Source organism: Thamnophis sirtalis, unplaced genomic scaffold (assembly GCF_051295495.1).
Source record: "Thamnophis sirtalis isolate CommonGarterSnake01/CBP01778 unplaced genomic scaffold, rThaSir2_p1.2 scaffold_2, whole genome shotgun sequence".
Taxonomy (NCBI): Eukaryota; Metazoa; Chordata; class Lepidosauria; order Squamata; family Natricidae; genus Thamnophis; species Thamnophis sirtalis.
Window position 1 is genome coordinate 95,763,425 of NW_028261382.1, and position 20,561 is coordinate 95,783,985.

Below are 20,561 nucleotides of genomic sequence, written 5' to 3' on the forward strand. Positions count from 1 at the left end.
GCTGAAAACTTCAAACGAAGGAGTGGAACCAGAATAACGGTTAAATACCAGATACTGAGGTATCAGATACAATTCTATCCAAGGGTGAAACTTTACATCCTTTGAACATCCATCTTCAGAGCTTCCCTCTCAAATGCGGAGACCCAAACTGTCCAAAATCACAAGAGCGTTTTTTAGAGGGAAGGAATTTGATGACTGTGTTTTTTTTCTCTTAGAATTTTGATCAGCGGAAAGTTCACCATGTTTTTCAGATATTTCTTCACTCGGAGATGAACATTCCTGGCTGATCGACTGCAAAATGTCTCCTCCAGTGATTTTGAGGTAACAAGACTGCATGGAGAGATTCAGCGCTCTTCCCCAAAGAGAGGATGACTTCCATCCGCTTTGAGAGGAACTAAGTGAAAATCAGATGAAAACAGATACCAAAACAACTTGGTTAAAATCATCAATGATTTGGACGAGGAGATAGGTGGGGAACTCATCAAATTTTCAGACCCCACCAAGCTAGCAGGAATAGCCAACACTCCAGAAGATAGGTTTAAGATACAGAAGGATCTTAACAGACTTGAACATTGGGCCCTATCTAACAAAATGAAATTCAATGGTGAAAAAAGTCAGTCATTGAGGCAAGAAAAACCAAATGCACAGGTACAATATAGGTGGTACCTGGCTCAACAGTAGTAACCTTGGAGTCCTAGTTGGTAACTATTTAAATAGGAGCCAGCCGTGTGCAGCAGCTGCCAAAAAAGCCAACACAGTTCTAAGCTGCATCAACAGAGGGATAGAATCAAGATCACGTGAAGGGTTAATACCACTTTATAAGACCTAGGTAAGGCCACACTTGGAATATTGCATTCATTTTTGGTTGCCACGCAATATAAAGAAGATGGTGGGACTCTAGAAAGAGTGCAGAGAAGAGGAACAAGGATGGTTAGGAAACGAGGCTAAAACATATGACGAACGGTTGCAGGAACGGGGTATGTCTAGTTTAATGAAAAGAAGGACTAAGGGTGACATGATAGCAGTCTCCCAATATCTCAGGGGCTGCCACAAAGAAGAGAGAGTCGAGCTATTCTCCAAAGCACCTGAGGGTAGAACAAGAAGCAATGGGTGGAAACTAATCAAGGAGAGAAGCAACTTAGAACTGAGGAGAAATTTCCTGACAGGTAGAACAATTAATCAGTGGAACAACTTGCCTCCAGAAGTTGTGAATGCTCCAACACGAAGTTTCTAAGTAGATGTTGGATAACCATTTGTCTGAAGTGGTGTAGGGTTTCCTGCCTAAGCAGGGGGTTGGACTAGAAGACCTCCAAGGTCCCTTCCAACTCTGTTATTCTAGGAACCCTCCTGTTTTTCTCTAAGTCTCTAGGAATTCCTCAAAAAAGCAACGGTATGGATAGCTTTTCCAGACGCCGCACAGCATATCTCTGAATAAAGTGGGACTGGTGCACTTAATCACAGTGCTAGTCATTCAACCATCCTCTCGCTCCCTCCCCAAGTAGTTCCTTCTCTACCTATTGCCAGGAGATAGAATCTGAAGGACAGGTTCACCTGAACTTACTCACCCAGCCAGCCAACCATCTATCCATTAATTGGACTAGAAGACCTCCAAGGTCCCTTCCAACTCTCTTACTCTAAAATGGATTCTGTTTAAATACGTAAAAGGTATTTTGAAATGTAAAGAGGAACGGAAGCTAAAATCCTGCCCATTGTGATGGAGAGAGGATGGGTGGGTGAGATGGATAGATGGATCAGATGGATAGAATGGAAGGACGTACAGAAGGGCACATAGAGGGACTGTAGCTACATGAATAGATGGACAGATAGATATTAGGAACATCTAGAAAAAAAGGACATTGATCCTGAGAATTTCTCGGTAGAAAGCAAGTCCCGTTTTTACCCTTGAGCATTTTAAAACCACAAGCTCCAATTTTCCACGCGGAGCAAAATTTACGGCACTCACCTCTTTTTCCCCACAGATATTGCTGATGATAGAGCTGGAAGCAGGACTTGATGATGGACCCAGGACACCAACAACTCCTTTGGGAAGGATCTGACACACTGGGGATCCCCACGGAGAGAGTCAGTCAGCAAGCAGAAAGAGGAAAGAAATATTACTGGTATTCTCAAGTGAACTGGTCACATTTCATTTATCATTTAACTCATTTACCCAATTCAGAGATCTGGGTACAGCGTCCCGCCAGAATACCGTGTTTCCCCAAAAATAAGACAGGGTCTTATTTTCTTTTGACCCCTGAAATAAGCGCTTGGCCTTATTTTTGGGGAGGTCTTATTATTATTTTTTAAAAAGTTTTTATTGTTTTTATTAAAGAAAAACACAAGCAAAATCATCTTTCATTCCATCTTGTAGAAAGCGTATCCATTGGTTACAGGTACATTTCGTGCGTTTCTTCCACAATCACGTATATTTCATTCAGTTTCAATTGTACATTTTGGAATTTATATATTTTACTATCAATACCACCATTTTCATTTAATAGGGTTTTAAGGACACAGCCACCTACTGGCATTTTTTTTTCAAGTCTCAATGAATCTGCCGTAACTTTACATCTTTATAACATATTCTAGAAGAAAGTCAGTTAAGAAGATATCTAACATTCCCTCTCCCTTCCCCCCCCCAAACTCACAGATTAACGCTTCTGTCCATTTTACTTTTACTAGTAGAACACACCTGCTTGTATCGTTAAATATTATCCATTAACATTTCTTTGTTATTATTGTAGTTAGCTAAAAATTATTTACTATTTTTCTCACCTCTCCTCTCCACAGGCCCCATTATTATTATTATTTTTGAGGTGCAGGAGATGGCGAGCGTGGTCTCTTCATGGCTGCTGCTGTGTTGCAATATTTTCAGGAAGGGATTATTGGGGGCGGGAGGGATTATTTTAGTGCATGCGCTCAAAAGCCCGATTGGCCTTATTATCCAGCGAGGCCTTATTTTCAGGAAATCAGGGTAGTGTATGCTCAAAACTGGAAAAATGGAAATATGCCCTTTGAGGAATCAGTTCTACTGAATAGGTGCGAACTGGTAGGAACCCACCTCTGGTATAAACATGATTATGAATACAGGAAATGGATACGACTAAATGGGGACAGTAGGAAAGGGATGGTAAGCATATTGGTGCGCTTATGCACGCCCCCTTCACGCACTGATATATGCATTAAATATATCAATCCTTTACTATATTTCTCTTTAGTAATTTTCTAATAGAAATAGTTCTGATTTTAAGTCTGTATTTTGGCCCTCCTTAAGCATGGTAAGCTCTCAAAACAGCAATATATCCACCCCGCCTCCCACTCCGATCCATCCTGCTCTGTCTCGATAAGCTGGGAAGTCTAGCTACATCTTCTTGAAATGTTCCGCGCTTCTTGCAACCGAGCGCCAGAAATCTTCCCATTCATTTTGTCAAATGAAATGCCTCCAGGTTCTTAGAACAGAGAGAAACTCGTTTACAAAGATTCATGATGCCGGAATCCGCAGGAGATGGTTTGATGACGAGCGGGAGGGCTCAGTAACTGTGAACTTCCTGAGGAAACTTGGCTGCTAGAGAAGACTCCAACTATACAGTCAAGATTGTCTTCTATAAAGGGATATCGGCAGAGGTGCATTCCTACTGGTTCGGATGGGTTCACCTGAATGAGTAGTAACTTGGCGGGCTGGGTCGCTGGAACCGGCAGCGACCCAGGCCTGCCACGCCCCTGAACTGTTTCTCCTAAGAGGCCGCCATCTTGTTTTTCGGTTCTGCGCATGCGCAGAATAAATTCTTTTAAAAAGAGTTTTATTGTTTTTCAATTACAAAAATAAACAGTCCATCTTTCCTTCTGCAATGTGTCGTCTGGGTACAAACACATCTGTGCAACCTCTTTCATGTTCATATTAACATTATTTCCCTAAGTTTAGTGTTATAATATATTGAGCATTTAAATGTTATGGAAGTCTCCCAGTAATATCTTACTATCTCCCAGTAATAATATATCAACATTAAACATCATTATTCTTAACATAGACATACTGTTTTATATCTTTATCTAAGTATATTATCTACTTATTTTTTAGTTTTCTTCCTTTCCAAATTCTCCTTCTTCTCTTTCCAACCATCGGTAAAATACTTCCCAAATCATAGAATATTCACTTTGCTCTTTCTCTTTAATTGCTAATGTTAGGCTATTCATTTCTGCACATTCTAATATTTTTCTTATCACCTCCTCATCAATAGGAATCTCTACACTTTTCCAATGTTGTGCAAATACAGTTCTAGCTGCAGTTATACATGAATGATTAGATCAGAGGTGGGTTCCTACCAGTTCGCACCTATTCGGTAGAACCGGTTCGTCAAATCTACCGGACCGGTTAGAAGAGGTTCCCCCAGTGGACCCGTAAAGCAGGCCACACCTACAGAAGAGGTTCCAAATTTTTTTGAAACCCACCCCTGGTCCTTGGATAGGATTATTCTACACTATGATGCTCATTTTTATAAAACTCAGTGCCTCTGTGAAAGGTAAGGATGACTACCGCGTATGTGGTGCAATCAGAACATTGCATGTGTTGAAGTTGTTTTAACGCAAATCAAAGATGCCTTTTAAAAAACAACTTTACATCCTATTCTTATGCATGCCAGGGCTGTGTGTGAGGTAATTTAAGGTGGTTCTGACAAGTATCGTCGGCACCTTCATATCCGGTCACATGGGCAGCAAGCCACTCCCATCTGGTCACATGGGCGGCAAGCCACTCCCACAAAGGAGGCCACACCCACAGAGTAGGTTCGAACAATTTTTGAAACCCACCACTGGATTAGATATACATTCTCTTTATTATATATTTCAGGTAGAATTCCGAGCAGAAATGTTTCTGGCTTCAACTCAATACATTGCTGTATTGAGCAATGTATTCCAACCAGGTCTTAATTTTTGTCCAATATTTCTTTGCCTCTCCACATGTCCACCACATATGATAATAAGATCCAGGTATTTGGTGGCACTTCCAACATTTAGCTGAGTTGTCTTTAAACACGCAGAACAAAAAATTTTGGGCACTACTTGAGAGACCTCCTGCTGCCAATTACCTCCCAAAGACCCATTAGATCGCACAGGGTCGGCCTCCTCCGGGCTCCATCCACCAGCCAATGCCATCTGGCTACTACCCGGGGGAGGGCCTTCTCTGTGGCAGCTCCGGCCCTCTGGAACGAACTCCCCGTGGAGATTCGGACCCTCACCTCTCTCCTGGCTTTCCGAAAAGCCGTTAAGACCTGGCTGTGTCGGCAGGCCTGGGGTTGATGAGCTCCCTTCCCCTCTCGACAGGTGTGGTTGTTGGTCATTTTAAACGTCTATTTTGTATTTGCATGTTTCCTTTCCCGTTGGAGTTGTTTGCCGCCCTGAGTCCCTTTTAGGGAACAGGGCGGCATATAAATAAAATAAAGCTTCAAACTTCAAAGAGCCAAGGTGGCGCAGTGGTTAAATGCAGCACTGCAGGCTACTGCTAGATCAGCAGTTCAGCGGTTCAAATCTCACCGGCTCAGGGTTGACTCAGCCTTCCATCCTTCCGAGGTGGGTAAAATAAGGACCCAGATTGTTGGGGGCAATATGCTGACTCTCTGTAAACCGCTTAGAGAGGGCTGAAAGCCCTATGAAGCGGTATATAAGTCTACTGCTATTGCTATTAAACTAAACCAGCAGGAATGCTGGCAACAACCCACATCTAGATATAGGAAGTCAGGCCTATCAAGAAAGCAAGCTTTGCCTCTAATTGCTAAAGCCATCCACCTTCGTTATTTTATCGTTCTTTTTTTTTTAAAAAAAAGTGCGCGTTGAATCTTTTCGGATCAGAGTAATTTTCAAATGCTTTTTAAAAAAAGGAAATATAATTGCCTTTGGAAATAAGATGTTGAGCCAATTTGGGAAGACCCGCGAAGTCTAAGCTCTCTTAAAAAATACATATTAATGAAAGCTTGCTTTTATTGAAGAAGAATAGAATAAAATAAAAAATAAAAATAGCTGGGGCATTATATATTTATAGCAGAGTTAATTATAATTCAAAATCGGAATTTTGCAGCAGCTGCATTTGCTGTTCGGATTTTATAGGCATTTAGTTTTGTGTGTGTTTTTTCTTTCTTTCTAAAACTGTCCAATTAGCCCGTCAAATACGGATCCCAACTCTTTAAGCATTAATTTATTAGAGCAATCACAAAGAGGCAAGAAAAAGATTTATGTTAATTGCAAAAAAAAACAACAACGTTGAGATTCAGAGGTCTCCCAGAAAGATTTCAAAGCCTTCTTTCCTTCCAGAAGATTTACAATGGGTAGTAAGGTAAAGATAAAGGTTCCCCTCGCACATATGTGCTAGTCATTCCCGACTCTAGGGGGCAGTGCTCATCTCCATTTCAAAGCCGAAGACCCAGCGCTGTCCATGGTGGAACTAGAACTCACTATCTCCTGGTAATTGGCTCAACGTCACTCAGCTGGGTTTCATGCCTAAAGGTGGGACTAGAACTTACTATCTCCTGGTAATTGGTTCAAAGTCTCCTAGACAGCTTTTATAACCATGGTGGAACTAGAACTCACTATCTCCTGGTAATTGGCTCAAAGTCACCCACAGCTGGCTTTCATGCCTAAGGTGGGACTAGAACTCACTATCTCCTGGTAATTGGCTCAAAGTCTCCTAGACAGCTTTTATAACCATGGTGGAACTAGAACTCACTATCTCCTGGTAATCGGTTCAAAGTTACCCAGCTGGCTTTCATGCCTAAATTGGGACTAGAACTCACTAGCTCCTGGTAATTGGTTCAAAGTCTCCTAGACAGTTTTTATAACCATGGTGGAACTAGAACTCACTATCTCCTGGTAATTGGCTCAATCTCACTCAGCTGGCTTTCATGCCTAAAGGTGGGACTAGAACTTACTATCTCCTGGTAATTGGTTCAAAGTCTCCTAGCCAGTTTTTTTGACTATGGTGGAAGTAGAACTCACCATCTCCAGGTGATTGGTTCAAAGTCCCCTAGACAGCTTTCATGACTATGGTGGAACTAGAACTCACTGTCACCACCGGGTCATTGGTTCAAAGTCACCCAGTCTGTTTTCATGCCTAAAGGGGGACTAGAATTCCCAGTTTCTAGCCTAGTGCCATCTCCACTGTTCTAAACCCTTGCATTGCTTGGCTTGGAAGCTCATCAGTATGTCAACCCCCTCCTAAAACTGACATTTATTTGTTGCCACAAAGTGGTTCAAAAAGGGAGCCTAGAATCTTGCAGCAAAGGCAGAATTAACAGGTTACGTGAAGTTAAAACGTTTTGAAAACTGTGCTTTGACTGAATATGATATCCCCAGCATTTTGGAATAGATAATTTCAGGTTTCTTTCTCTCCCCATCTATCAATCAAAGAGTGCTTTTGAGCATATTCTCTCTCACTCTCTCTTATTCTCCCTCCTCTTTCTTTCTCTCTTTCTCTCTCCCCCTCTTTCTCTCTTTCTCATCCTCTCTCCCCCTCTCTCTTTCCCTCTCTTTTTCTCTGCCCCTCACTCTTTCTCTCCTCCCTCTCTTTCTCGTTCTCTCTCCCCTTTTCTCTCCCTCTCCCCCTCAGTCTTTCTCTCTCTTTCTCTCTGTCCATCTCTTTCTCTCTCTCATTCTCTCCCCCATCTTTCTCTAGTTCTCTCTCCCTCTCTGTTTCTCTTTCTTTCTCCTCCCCTCCCCTCTCTCTTTCTCTCTTTCTCATTCTCTCTCCCCCTCTCTTTCCCTCTCTTTTTCTCTGCCCCTCACTCTTTCTCTCCTCCCTCTCTTTCTCGTTCTCTCTCCCCTTTTCTCTTCCTCTGCCCCTGTCTTTCTCTTTCTCTCTGTCCATCTCGTTCTCTCTCTCGTTCTCTCTCCCCCCTCTTTCTCTCTTTCTCTCTTTCTCTCTCTCTCTGTTTCTCTCCCTCTCTCTCCTCTCTCTTTCTCTCTCTCTTTCTGTCTCTCCCCTTTCTCTCTCCCTCCTCTTTCTTTCTCTTTCTCTTTCTCTTTCTCTCTCTCTCTTTCTCTCTCTCCCACTCCCCTCTTTCTCTCTCCATGAATCATTTTTTAGAATTTAAAATGAAGGGGGGGGAAGGAAGTTAGGCAGCAGTGAGGCAGAAGAACAGCTGGAGCCTGTTCCCAGTATATGCATGCGCAGAGCTGCCAAAAGACAAGAACAATTAAGAGAGCAGTGTCGACTTGGGAGTAAAGCCATACCTTGCAAGTGATTGGCCCCTCCCAGGGGAAATAAAAGAGGAACTAATGGGGAGGGGGCTTTTGCAGGAAACAATTCGTTCCTTCGGTTGCTTCAAGTGTGAAGAGTTCTCTTTGTGACTATAAGAGACTCTGGGCCAAGTGTCATCTTTCCCTGCATCTGAAAACTAGTTATCTGGCAGCTTGCCAAGCGAGATAAGGTTCGTGTGGATAAATATTCCTCTGGAAGACTGTTCGCCAAGCCTTGCTGACTGTGAATGAAAGGAATTCGCAGTCACGTGAATAAAAGAGGTTTTGACGGGACCAAGACTTTGCTTCTTGCTTGTTGAGGAAGCCTAGGTCAGAGCACTTGACAGCATGAAGATATGTGGACTTCACCTCTATGTCTCCACATCATGGCTGGCTGAAGAATAGTGGGAGTTGAAGTCTACTCATCTTCAAGCTGTCAAGATTGAGAAATACTCCTCTAAGGGCTAAACCTTCCTCTTATTGCTGCTTCAGGATAGTACATGAGCTTGAATTGTCTGTCTCTCTTTTCATGCAGCATGTTTTATTCCATTGTTTTATCCTTTTCCTTTGTACTGGATGCTTTGAACCCTTGTGAGATGCTCAGAGTCATCTGGTGAGCAGGCAACCATCTAACGTAACTAAACAAAGCGCTTCCTGAATGCACAAGAGGGGAATGTTAAAAAACAACAATGCCTAACTGACCTCCCAGCTCAAGAGACACAATCCTGCTTCTTGAATGTGGACTCTCAAGAGAGAAATAATCCACATTTCCAGGGTAGAGGCAGAGGGCCCATGTTCCCTCTTGTTTACACATAGTTTTTTCATCTTTTGTTAAATAACAGAATAACACTGCTATTGTGTCTCCCCTAGTCCTTCTTTTCATTAAACCAGACATGCCCAGTTCCAGCTACTTTTCTTTGTATGTTTTAGCCTCCAGTCCCCTAATCTTGAGAGCCGAGGTGGCGCAGTGGTTAGAGTGCAGCACTGCAGGCTACTTCAGCTGACTGTTATCTGCAGTTCGGCGGTTCAAATCTCACCGACTCAAGGTTGACTCAGCCTTCCATCCTTCCGAGGTGGGTGAAATGAGGACCCAGACTGTGGGGGCGATATGCTGACTCTGTAAACCGCTTAGAGAGGGCTGAAAGCCCTATGAAGCAGTATATAAGTCTAACTGCTATTGCTATTGCTATCTTCTTTGTTGCTCTTCTCTGCCCTCTTTCTAGAGTCTCCACATCTTTTCTGCATCGTGGCGACCAAAACTAGATGCAGAATTCCAGGTGTGGCCTTACCCCAAGGCCTTATAAAGTGGTATTAACACTTCACATGATCTTAATTCTATCCCTCTGTTTCTGTTTAATAACTTAGGTGCTGAATGACTAATTTCCAGAGGCAACAGAAAATAGAGAACAGAGGGGTTCTTTTTTTTTTTATATTTCCCATCGCCCCTTTGTTCCTCAAGCTATTAGTAGCAGATTTTCCATGTTCAGCAAAAATGACTCCCGAACTATCATTTCGGGAGCCAAATAGGTTAAAATTTGCGGGCAGCATAATTCTCCATTCCCTGTGTAATTTTCCAACCTGATGCCCTTCAGATGTGCTTGTAGATAGACAGTAACCTGGATATTTAATTTCTATCCTCTGTCGCTCTAGGGGAAGATAAGGGTAGCTAATAATAACAACAGATAGGAAAATAAAATAAATATTAATTAAAATAGACCTTGATGAAATTCATAACAAGAAACTAGTCTAGTAGAAATATCAACTCTTGGGCTAAGGATGGTGAGAAATGAGGCCAAGGCAGGCTAGACTACATACAACAACCACAATTCTTGGGTGGCATGGCCATTCTGCCCAACATGGGCTAGGCTCTTCTCTAAGCACTGACTCAATTTAAAAACGGAAAACCAGGATGGTGTATAAGTTGTGTAACACTAAGCCTCCCAGGGGCTCAGAAACTCACTGCTTAAAATCATTGTCGGTGTATATTAATGAACTGGAATAGGGCTTAGTAATAAGGTCAGCCAATGGGAGCTGAAACAGTTTCGAGCCTGGGCGTGGCTCGGTGGTCCAATTTTTTTTTACTTCTGGCTCTTTACTACCACCTTTTGTTTCCTGGCAGAATTGCAGGCTAAAAATATTAAATTACAGAATAATCATAATAATAGGACATTCCTGCAGAACGAGACGGAATTAACACACAGGAGATCATAGAAAGGAATTTGGGGTCAGGAAATGCCATGTTCACTCATCAAAAGCTCTACCCGCTCATTAACATAGTTAGAAATTAAGCACTGTCCACAACCACAAGGCTCCCCGTGATGTTCTTTATGTTGTCTCACTGTTGGGGTGTTCCTGGGAGGAATAAGCCAAGAACTCTGATGGTGTATGTCAAGAGTGTATATTCACAACAGACTCACCATGGTGTGAAGGTCACCCCAGCTGCCTACTTCAAGCCAACTGGAACCTCTACTAGGCAACAGTGATATAGGAATACACTAGAGAATGGGTGATCATTTTGGTGACAATGGCAAAGTCATCCATTTCAGTGGTGGGATTCAATTTTTTTTTACTACCAGTTCTGTGAGCGTGGCTTGGTGGGCATGGCTTGGTTGGCATGGCAGGGGAAGGATACTGTAAAATCTCCATTCCCTTCCCACTCCAGGGGTAGGTTATTGCAAAACCCCCATTTCCTCCCAATCAGCTGGGACTTGGGGGGCGGAGAATAGATGGGGCGGGGCTAATCAGAGGTGGTATTTACCGGTACTCAGAACTACTCAAAATTTCTGCTACCGGTTCTCCAGAACTGGCCAGAACCTGCTAAATACCACCTTTGTTCCATTCATACTGTGCAGGAGAACACACAATGGAAGATCCATGGATTGTAACCAAGAAGCCCACAACATGGATAGAAATGGAAGACCTAAAGAATCGTGAGGGACACAACGATCAAGGAGAAGATATGCTCAGTAAGATTCAACATCAACTTGATGACATAATCAAGCAAGCAACCCCCAGTCCCGGAGACGTACGTACTAGTCTCGGCTGTTTCATATTCACTATCTCTCAGCAACTCAAAGATGTCCACTTCCACTTTGGCTTTCCCTGCCCTCTCAGGGGCACGGTTGATCCGGTTCTTGGCCAGTGTGATGGAGAGTCGTTCCCCCCGGCTGCATTCCATTGGGTCGTCCAAAATGGCAGCTGCAAAACCAGAACAGAAAATTTAGCCGGTCAAGAAATGGCGCCCATCCAGATTGAAAACGGAGGCAGATGGAATCAAATCACACAAATCCAAACTCCAGCGTAGGAAAGTTAAGTCATTTTCATTGCGCAATCTAAAAAGACCATTTTAGAGACAGGCCGTGCCAAAGAGTTATGCCCTGAATTCTCATTTGTGCATTGCAGCAAACCAAGAAGAAATATATGGTATATTTTGCCGGGCTTTAGAATGTTTGTCAAGATGAAATCTCACATTAATCTCGCCGTTTCAGCAGTGAGTTAGAAACTTCTGCAGTATCCATTACCCGAGCCTTGTGAATAAAATATGCAGTTCTTGCTTGTCTAATCAAGTTAAACCAGAGAAGATGGTCAGAAAAAGGTACATGAATCATTTGGTACATGAATTATTCTCTTTATATTTCATGTTTACTCACGACCCTTTTCTCCTCCCCTTTCATTCTAGCCATCATGATGGTTGATCGGCCCTCCCTTCCTGAAAATACAGGGCAAGCAAAAGCCTTAGTAGCGGTGTGAAAAGGGAATAATTTTGCACCAGCTACTGACTGTCAATTCTGCCTTTGATTTTAGTTTTGGGGTGGACAGCTGCTCTTTTAAAAAAAGCTTTGTTTGAAATCATACACTGCTGCTAAAATTTGATGGCACGTCACAAACTTCATGAACCATCTAGATCCAAAACAAATTCCTTTCCTGACCCTACCTGAAAACACAGTGAACTGAGTTCAACACCATCTGCTTACAACGCAGATACTTCAAGCTCCAGGGGGCAAGCCTTCTCTGCAGCCTAAGATAAAAATTCAGAAGCATCTTGACAAACCCGAACATTGGGCGCTATCTAACAAAATGAAATTCAATGGTGAAAAAAGTCAGGTTCTACATTTAGGCAAGAAAAACCAAATGCACAGGTACCGTATAGGTGGTACCTGGCTCAACAGTAGTAACTGTGAGAGGGATCTTGGAGTCCTAGTGGGCAACCATTTAAATAGGAGCCAGCCGTGGGCAGCAGCTGCCAAAAAAGCCAACACAGTTCTAGGCTGCATCAACAGAGGGAGAGAATCAAGATCACGTGAAGGGTTGATACCACTTTATAATGCCTTGGTAAGGCCACACTTGGAATACGGCATCCAGTTTCGGTTGCCACAATATAAAAAAGATGGTGGGACTCTAGAAAGAGTGCAGAGAAGAGCAACCAAGAGGATTAGGGGACCGGAGGCTAAAACATATGAAGAACGGTTGCAGGAACTGGGTATGTCTAATTTAATGAAAAGAAGGACTAGGGGAGACATGATAGCAGTCTTCCAATATATGAGGGGCTGCCACAAAGAAGAGGGAGTCAAACTATTCTCCAAGGCACCTGAGGGTAGAACAAGAAGCAATGGGGGGAAACTAATCAAGGAGAGAAGCAACTTAGCACTAAGGAGACATTTCCTGACAGGTAGAACAATTAATCAATGGAACAACCTGCCTCCAGAAGTTGTGAATGCTCCAACACTGGAAGTCTTTAAGAAGATGTTGGATATCCATTTGTCTGAAGTGGTGTAGGGTTTCCTGCCTAAGCAGGGGGTTGGACTAGAAGACCCCCAAGGTCCCTTCCAACTCTGTTATTCTAGGAAGCCTCCTGTTTTTCTCTAAGTCTCTAGGAATTCCTCAAAAAAGCAACGGTATGGATAGCTTTCCCAGACGTCGCACAGCATATCTCTGAATAAAGTGGGACTGGTGCACTTAATCACAGTGCTAGTCATTCAACCATCCTCTCCCTCCCTCCCCAAGTTGTTTCTTCTCTACCTATTGCCAGGAGATAGAATCTGAAGGACAGGTTCACCTGAACTTACTCACCCAGCCAGCCAACCATCTATCCATTAATTCCTTTTTTTTCATGCACTGCTTGTTCCCACCATAAAGAAAAAAGAAAAAATAAGGTTGTGTAGTTTTGAGATTCAGCAGGTTGTGGGAATACGAGTTTTTGAAGATCGTATACTTCATTTGACACAGACATTGTGAGCCGAGGTGGCGCAGTGGTTAGAGTGCAATATTGCAGGCTGCTTCTGCTGACTGCAGTTCAGCAGTTCGAGTCTCACCGGCTCAAGGTTGACTCAAGCTTTCCATCCTTCCGAGGTGGGTAAAATGAGGACTCTTGACTCTGTGAGGTTCCTGTTTGTTGCAGGAACCCGTTTTGTGTGAAGTCCAGCTGCGTTTACATTGTGTGTGAGTCTGTTGAGCAGCCACGCCCACCCGGTCACATGACCACCAAGCCACGTCCGCCCAGTCACATGACCGCCAGTTCTCCTGATCTAGTTGGTCCTGAGTCTTTCCCAGCTATCCCTTTCTCCTCCTTTTGTCAATTCCTATAGTGTTGGGTCTTTGAGAACATTATCAGTCTACCTTGCTGGTGTTGATTTCCAGGCACTGCTTCCAATAACCCCTTTATTTGAAAACAATGATGCCCAATCATGCTTTTGCGTGCTCAGCTTGATAGCACAATCCAGTTCGATTAGTTTTTCTTCGAGTTAAAATTGCCCCCTCGTATTTTAAAGCTTCCCCCCCCCCATTTAGTTCCAACTCTTCCAAACTAAACCCTCTTGAGTTACCTGCAGGGTCTGATTTTCAGACATTTAAGGCGGTCCTTCAAATGCTTCTTACAAAGTCTTCTCTCTTATTATTCTCGGTAGAGTTTTATTGAAGCTAACGGCTTGGATTGCTTGTATCGATTATTATATCGTATTAGGAAATCTTAACTTTGTTTATTATGTCTTTGTGATACAGATTTATATTGTATACTAACTAGACAACCCGTCATCTGTTGAGTCACCATTTCAGAGATATTTCCTTGCCTACACAGAGAAATAACATGATCACGGATGGATTAAAAAAAAAAACAGAGGGAGTGACTTCTGACTTCCTGCTGGCTTTCCCAGTGACTTTTCTTCTAGGAAGCTGACAGGGAGCCCTGGAAATAATGATCACATGACTGTGACCAAATGCCACAATGTGGTCAGAATCCTGCCAAATGTCAATCCCATGAAAATCATAGGTTCCAGGTTTTTTTGGATGCATTCTTTAACTTAGCTCATTTGAGGTTTATACCATACTTTTTAAGTATAAGATGAACTGGAGTATAAGACGCAGCAAGGTTTTGAAGAGGAAAATTAAAAAAAGTTTTTGCACTCTGCAAACCTCCCAAAAAGGGACCATTTCCCACGAAAACAGGTCCATTTGTTTTCCAAAAAAAGGGCATGAAAAGCCTTTTAGAAGGCTTTCAGAGAACTCCGGGGAGGGGGGGCAAAAATGAGCAAAAAATGGCCCGTTTTCTGCAAAAAACGGGCCCATTTTTTGTCAAAAAATGACATGGATAACCTTTAGAAAGCTTATAGAGTGCTGCTGGGGGCTGGGGGGGGAAAACGGGCCATTTTTCACTCATTTCTGCCCTCCCCAGCCCCCAGGAGCTCTCTGAAAGCCTTCTAAGAGCTATGCATGGCCATTTTGGTGAAGGGGGCAGAGTTTCGGGAGGCAAAAAATGCTGTATTCAGTGTATAAGACACAACCAGTTTTTCAGCCTCTTTTTTGAGGCAAAAATGTGCGTCTTATACTCCGAAAAATACGGTAGCTCAAAAACTATTGCCCTACGATGCACAATTTCGCTTAATGGAAGGTCACCAACAATCAAACAAACATGAGAGTTTTAGCTGTATATAGATTTTTTTTAAAATTAATCTGTAGGGAAAATCGACAACTAAGATAACAGTCAAACCAGAGAAATTTGAGTTCAAGGCACACATATAATGTGAGAAAGCATCTCAGGCTTGACCTTCCCCAGTTCTCACAAAGATAAAAAGGGGGAGAGGGAGGCACGTTCAGCATTGCAAGATTCTGCTACTGTAAACGTAAAAGAAAAGTAGCGATTAGCATTCATAACTCTGGTTCTCTACTCTGGCCTGCCTCGAGAAGCTGACACTCATTGAGATAGGAAACTCATCCAATTATGGATGTTTCCATAAATCTTACTTAGGCTGCAGTTTAATGCAATGTCTGCACTTAATCGGTTCAGACAGGTTTTGAAGATATTCCCAACGTTTCAAAAAAAGCTGGCTAAGCCAGTGTGTGAAATGGAGAAAGCTACCAATATAACATCTGGACATCCACCCAGAATTTCAGTGTTGTGGCTGGTTGGCTGCCTCCAGCAGCTGAAAGAGGAGGAGGAGGAGGAGGAGGAGGAGGAGGAGGAGGAGGAGGAGGAGGAGGAGGAGGAGGAGGAGAAGGAGGAGGAGGAGGAGGAGGAATGGGAATTAGGGCCGGCATTAAAGTAACCTGATAACTCCAAGGAAGAAATGGGAATGCAGCTGGCAGAGAGAGAGAGAGAGGGAGCGAGGGAGGGAGGGAGGGAGGGAGGGAGAGAGAGAGAGAGAGAGAGAGAGGGAGGGAGAGAGATTTAAGGATGGGGGAAAGTTTGAGTAGCTGCCACAAGCTTGTCAGGCATTTAGCAAGCTGACATGGAAAGGGAGAGGGATAGAGTCTAAATGCTTAAGATGGAAAGGTTTCCAATCAATGCTTCCCCCCCCCTCCACATCCCTCCCCCTTTGACTTGAAATGTCTTCCTGGCCTGGCTGCAATTTGGACACAGGACGGCTTGGGGGGGGGGAGAGGACATTGACAATGTCCTTTTGCTAGTAAATCAATTATTTGATTGAACCCTGGGCAAGCAAAGCTTGTGGTTTCCATTGGCAAGAGACTAACACCTGAATAAGACTATATTTAGAGACCGGCTTGTAAATCAGGGAAGGAGATGGAAGAGATGTGAAGAGGTAAAATGAATTATGTCCCTTCCGAGGAGAGAAAGCCTGGAGAATTTCACCAGGAAAATACCGTGGGTTACAGAGCTGGGGCAACATGCTACTGGTTCAGATCGGTTCGCCCGAACCGGTAGCAAAAAAAAACAAAAACCCCGCTACTGGTTCGGGGCGAACTGGTATTTCCGATGATCAGCTGTGACGCGTGGCACAGTAGTTAGAGTACAGTACTGCAGGCCACTTCAGCTGACTGCTAAGCTGCAGTTCGGCGGTTCAAATCTCACCGGCTCAAGGTTGACTCAGCCTTCCATCCTTCCGAGGTGGGTGAAATGAGGACCCAGACTGTGGGGGCGATATACGGACTCTGTAAACTGCTTAGAGAGGGCTGAAAGCCCTATGAAGCGGTATATAAGTCTAACTGCTATTGCTATTGCTATATAAGTCTAACTGCTATTGCTATTATATTAGCTATAATCATAGGAATTCCTGCTTTCTAGCTAATCTAAATCGCGTGGCATAGCAGATTCCCCTCCCCTCGCTGTTCTACTTACCTTTCCAGGTGCGCTTGGTAGCAGGTTCTGCCCACCTGCCCAGACATCATCCCGTCTTTTTTAACGCTCTGTGCATGTGCAGAAGGTCCTGTGCATGCCCAGAGGTGGTGCGTGTGGTCACATTTGTGAACCGGTAGCGAAGGTAAATTGATTTCACCCCTGTTACAGAGCCACACCTGAAGCTTCTTCTGGACCAAGACCTACAGCTCTTTCCTTTCCCAGGTAAAAAAACGGAGCTCAGGAGGGCTGCCTGTGGCTCTGCTAAGCTCCGTATTCGCTGGCAGGCACTGCGGGCTGGTCCTTTGCTGTTTCCAGAGCAGCCCCACAGGCAGTGGTGGGATTCAAATAATTTAAGAACCGGTTCTCTGCCCTAATGACCAGCTGGGTAGGCGTGGCTTGGTGGTCATGACACTGGGTGGGCATGGCCAACTCAATGTCACTCATGTCGATGGGTGCTTCGTCTTAGCTGTGTCAATGTAATAAGGGTTAACTGGAGAGGCAGTCTGTAATCAGGGCAATAAAGATTAGGTTAGAATCAACACCAGAATGTATGTATGTATGTATGTATGTATGTATGTATGTATGTATCCTTCCTTCCTTCCTTCCTTTCTTCCTTCCTCCCTCCCTCCCTCCCTCCCTCCCTCCCTCCTTCCTTCCTTCCTTCCGTCCGTCCCTCCTTCCTTCCTGGATTAGCCCAGTAAAGTGGAAAAAAACAAAAGGAGATTTCTTCCAACAACTGGTTCTCTGAACTGCTTAAAAAGTTAACAATCAGTTCTCCCGAATAGGTGCGGACTGGCTGAATCCCACCACGGCCCACAGGTCAGATCTATGCACCCTGCGGGCCAGATCCGGCCCCCGGGCCTTTAGTTTGACACCCCTGATCTAATGGGATGAGGTTTGCATCAAAATGTTGCATCTACCATCTCACTGGGGTTGACCTCTCAACTCTACCCTCCCACGAACACTACAGGTGCCCCTCCCCAAAAATGCAAGCTAATTCCCCCAGCCCATAGCAGAGAAAGTAAGTTTTTTCTCCTCCGTTAATGCAACCTGTGAATCAGCACGGCTAATGAGATTGAACTGTGTCGTATTTATCCTTATCCCCAGCAGATTAAAAGGGTAATGGAATGTTTTGAAAAGCTGTTTTTTTCATATTTTACATCTGGGGAATACTTTGTCAAAGCTAGAATAATAGCAGCATAATTAGAAAGTAAGTAAAGTATTAAAATTCATTTTTTTCCCCCACGAGTTTTGTCAGAAAAAAATGCAGGTTTTTTTTTTTTTTTCAGTCTTAAAACCATTCAGGCTTCAATAAAAGAGAATATTTGTAGCTCGGGGGTGGACTGGAGAGTTTTTCCTTAGTTGTTTTCTTGCAGACGTTTCACGACCCAAGTAGGTAACATCATCAATGCTACTCAACACTAGCACTGATGATGTTACCTAGTTTGGGTTATGAAACGACTGCAAGAAAACAACCGAGCTCAGAGGGCACCAAGGACCCCGCAGTCCTTTTCTTTTCTTCCCCCCTCCTCCTCTTCTTCCTCCTCCTCTTCTTCCTCTTCCTCTTCTTCTTCCTCCTCCTCCTCTTCTTCCTCCTGCTCTTCTTCCTTCTCTTCCTCCTCATCTTCCTCTTCTTCTTCTTCCTCCTCTTCTTCTTCCCCTTCCTCTTCTTCTTCCTCCTTATCCTCCTCTTCTTCCTTCTTCTTCCGCCTCTTCTTCATCTTCCTCCTCCTCCTCCTCTTCTTACTCCTCCTCTTCATCTTCCTCCTCCTCCTCCTCTTCTTCCTCCTCCTCTTCTTCCTTCTCTTCCTCCTCCTCTTCCTCCTCCTCTTCCTCTTCTTCCTTATCCTCTTTTTCTTCATTTTCTTCTCCTCCTCCTCCTCCTCTTCTTCCTCCTCCTTTTCTTCCTCTTCCTCTTCCTCCTCCTCTTCTTCCTTCTCTTCCTCCTCATCTTCCTCTTCTTCCTCCTCCTCCTCCTCTTCTTCTTCCCCTTCCTCTTCTTCTTCCTCTTCTTCCTCCTCCTCCTCTTCCTCCTCCTCTTCTTCTTCCTCCTCCTCTTCCTCCTCCTCTTCTTCCTTCTCCTCCTCCTCACCTTCCTCTTCCTCTTCTTCTTCTTCCTTATCCTCCTCTTCTTCCTTCTTCTTCCGCCTCCTCTTCATCTTCCTTTTCCTCTTCTTCCTCCTCCTCCTCCTCTTCTTCCTTCTCTTCCTCCTCCTCTTCCTCTTCTTCTTCCTTATCCTCCTCTTCTTCTTCATTTTCTTCTTCTTCTCCTCCTCCTCCTCCCTTCTAGCACTGATGGCGTTACTTAGTTACCTACCTACGCCAATTCAGATTCATTAAAACGCCTTTAAAATTCATTAGCCACAAAACGGCTTCCCAGTTCTGTTCATTCCAGTTCTTTAACCAAAAACAACGGCGAAACCCCTGTTTTCTTAATCCCCTGCCTTTCTCTGCTATAGATAATCAAATGGCAAATTATTAGATTGGGATTCCCTTTATCCCGGCTGTGCACCTGTGCAGGGATGATACATTTTATGTCAGCCGCTCACCCCTTTGGCAAGGCTGTTCAAGTGCCTGGAATGCAATCATTCACCCTCCCTCCCCCCTTTCCATCCTAAAATTGGATGTGGCGCTCCTTCTGTGCATCCTGATAACCGAGGCCGAGGATGATCAGTGAGAAAATGAAGTGAGGCGCTCTCTGTGATTGCCTGCAAATTAGGAAGCACCATCTTTAGCCATCTTGTTAATTTTACAGAAAATCAGACTGGCTTTCCAAGCTGCCTCTTTAGGACTTTTCCACTGGCAAAGCCATTATTGTTATTATTATTTAAATCATTCTGTTTTTGCCTCTGTTGAGTTAGATCAGGGGTTGGTAACCCGCAGCTCTGGAGCCACATGTGGCTCCTTCATCCCTCTGCTGTGGCTCCCTGTCACCAGTCGGCACCACAATATTGAGAGGATCTTCCGGTTTGGAGGGGGAGAAGCAGGGCACACCAGGAGGAGACTCTATGGCAAGGGGCGGGTTTTCTGCTCAGCTCCACAATTGATAGGGCTTTCGGTTAGCACAGGTAGAGGAAAAAGGATGCCGCGCTAGGAGGAGCAATAGCAATAGCAGTAGACTTATATACCGCTTCATAGGCCTTTCAGGCCTCTCTAAGCGGTTTACAGAGAGTCAGCATATTGCCCCCAACAATCTGGGTCCTCATTTTACCCACCTTGGAAGGATGGAAGGCTGAGTCAACCCTGAGCCGGTGAGATTTGAACCGCTGACCTGCTGATCTAGCAGTAGCCTGCAGTGCTGCATTTAACCACTGCGCCACCTTGGCTCTACCTTGGCCAGGAGACTCTATGGTGGTGAAACCGGACTTCCGGCTGGGTCCAGATTTGAATGTGGGGCTTCCGGTTAGGACCTTTGTGGCTCTTTGAGTGTTTAAGGTTGCCGACCCCTCGGTTAGATCTTTGGGTTAAGGTTATGTTGGCCGATGAGCTTTGTTGGGCTCGTGCGATCTCTGCATCTGTTTTACTCTACGCGAGGATAAAGCATACATTTGCTTAAGTGCATAAAAGCTAGATTAGAGCATGCTTTTTATCCGCTTAGAATAGAAAGGCTGGCACATAGATTACGGTCATCAAAATATGGATTATCCTATCAAGCTTTCATGCAGCACTCTACCATCTCCTCCAAAACTGATTGTATCCGACAGGACTTCACCCAAGCCAGCTTTTGGGCCTAAGGCGGGACTAGGATAGGATTGGATGGGATAGGATA

General features: G+C 44.1%; 1 protein-coding gene across 1 annotated transcript in view; it reads right to left on the minus strand.

The window, feature by feature from the left end:
• The window catches only part of GRIK4 (glutamate ionotropic receptor kainate type subunit 4), a 378,863-nt gene that overhangs the window by 137,612 nt on the left and 220,690 nt on the right, over window positions 1-20,561 (minus strand). The window contains exons 3-4 of the mRNA XM_087706418.1: window positions 11,257-11,421; window positions 1,964-2,061 (exon numbers count right to left, since the gene is read on the minus strand). Coding sequence (XP_087562544.1) covers window positions 1,964-2,061; window positions 11,257-11,421 — 263 coding nt within the window. The remainder of the gene's footprint in view (window positions 1-1,963; window positions 2,062-11,256; window positions 11,422-20,561) is intronic.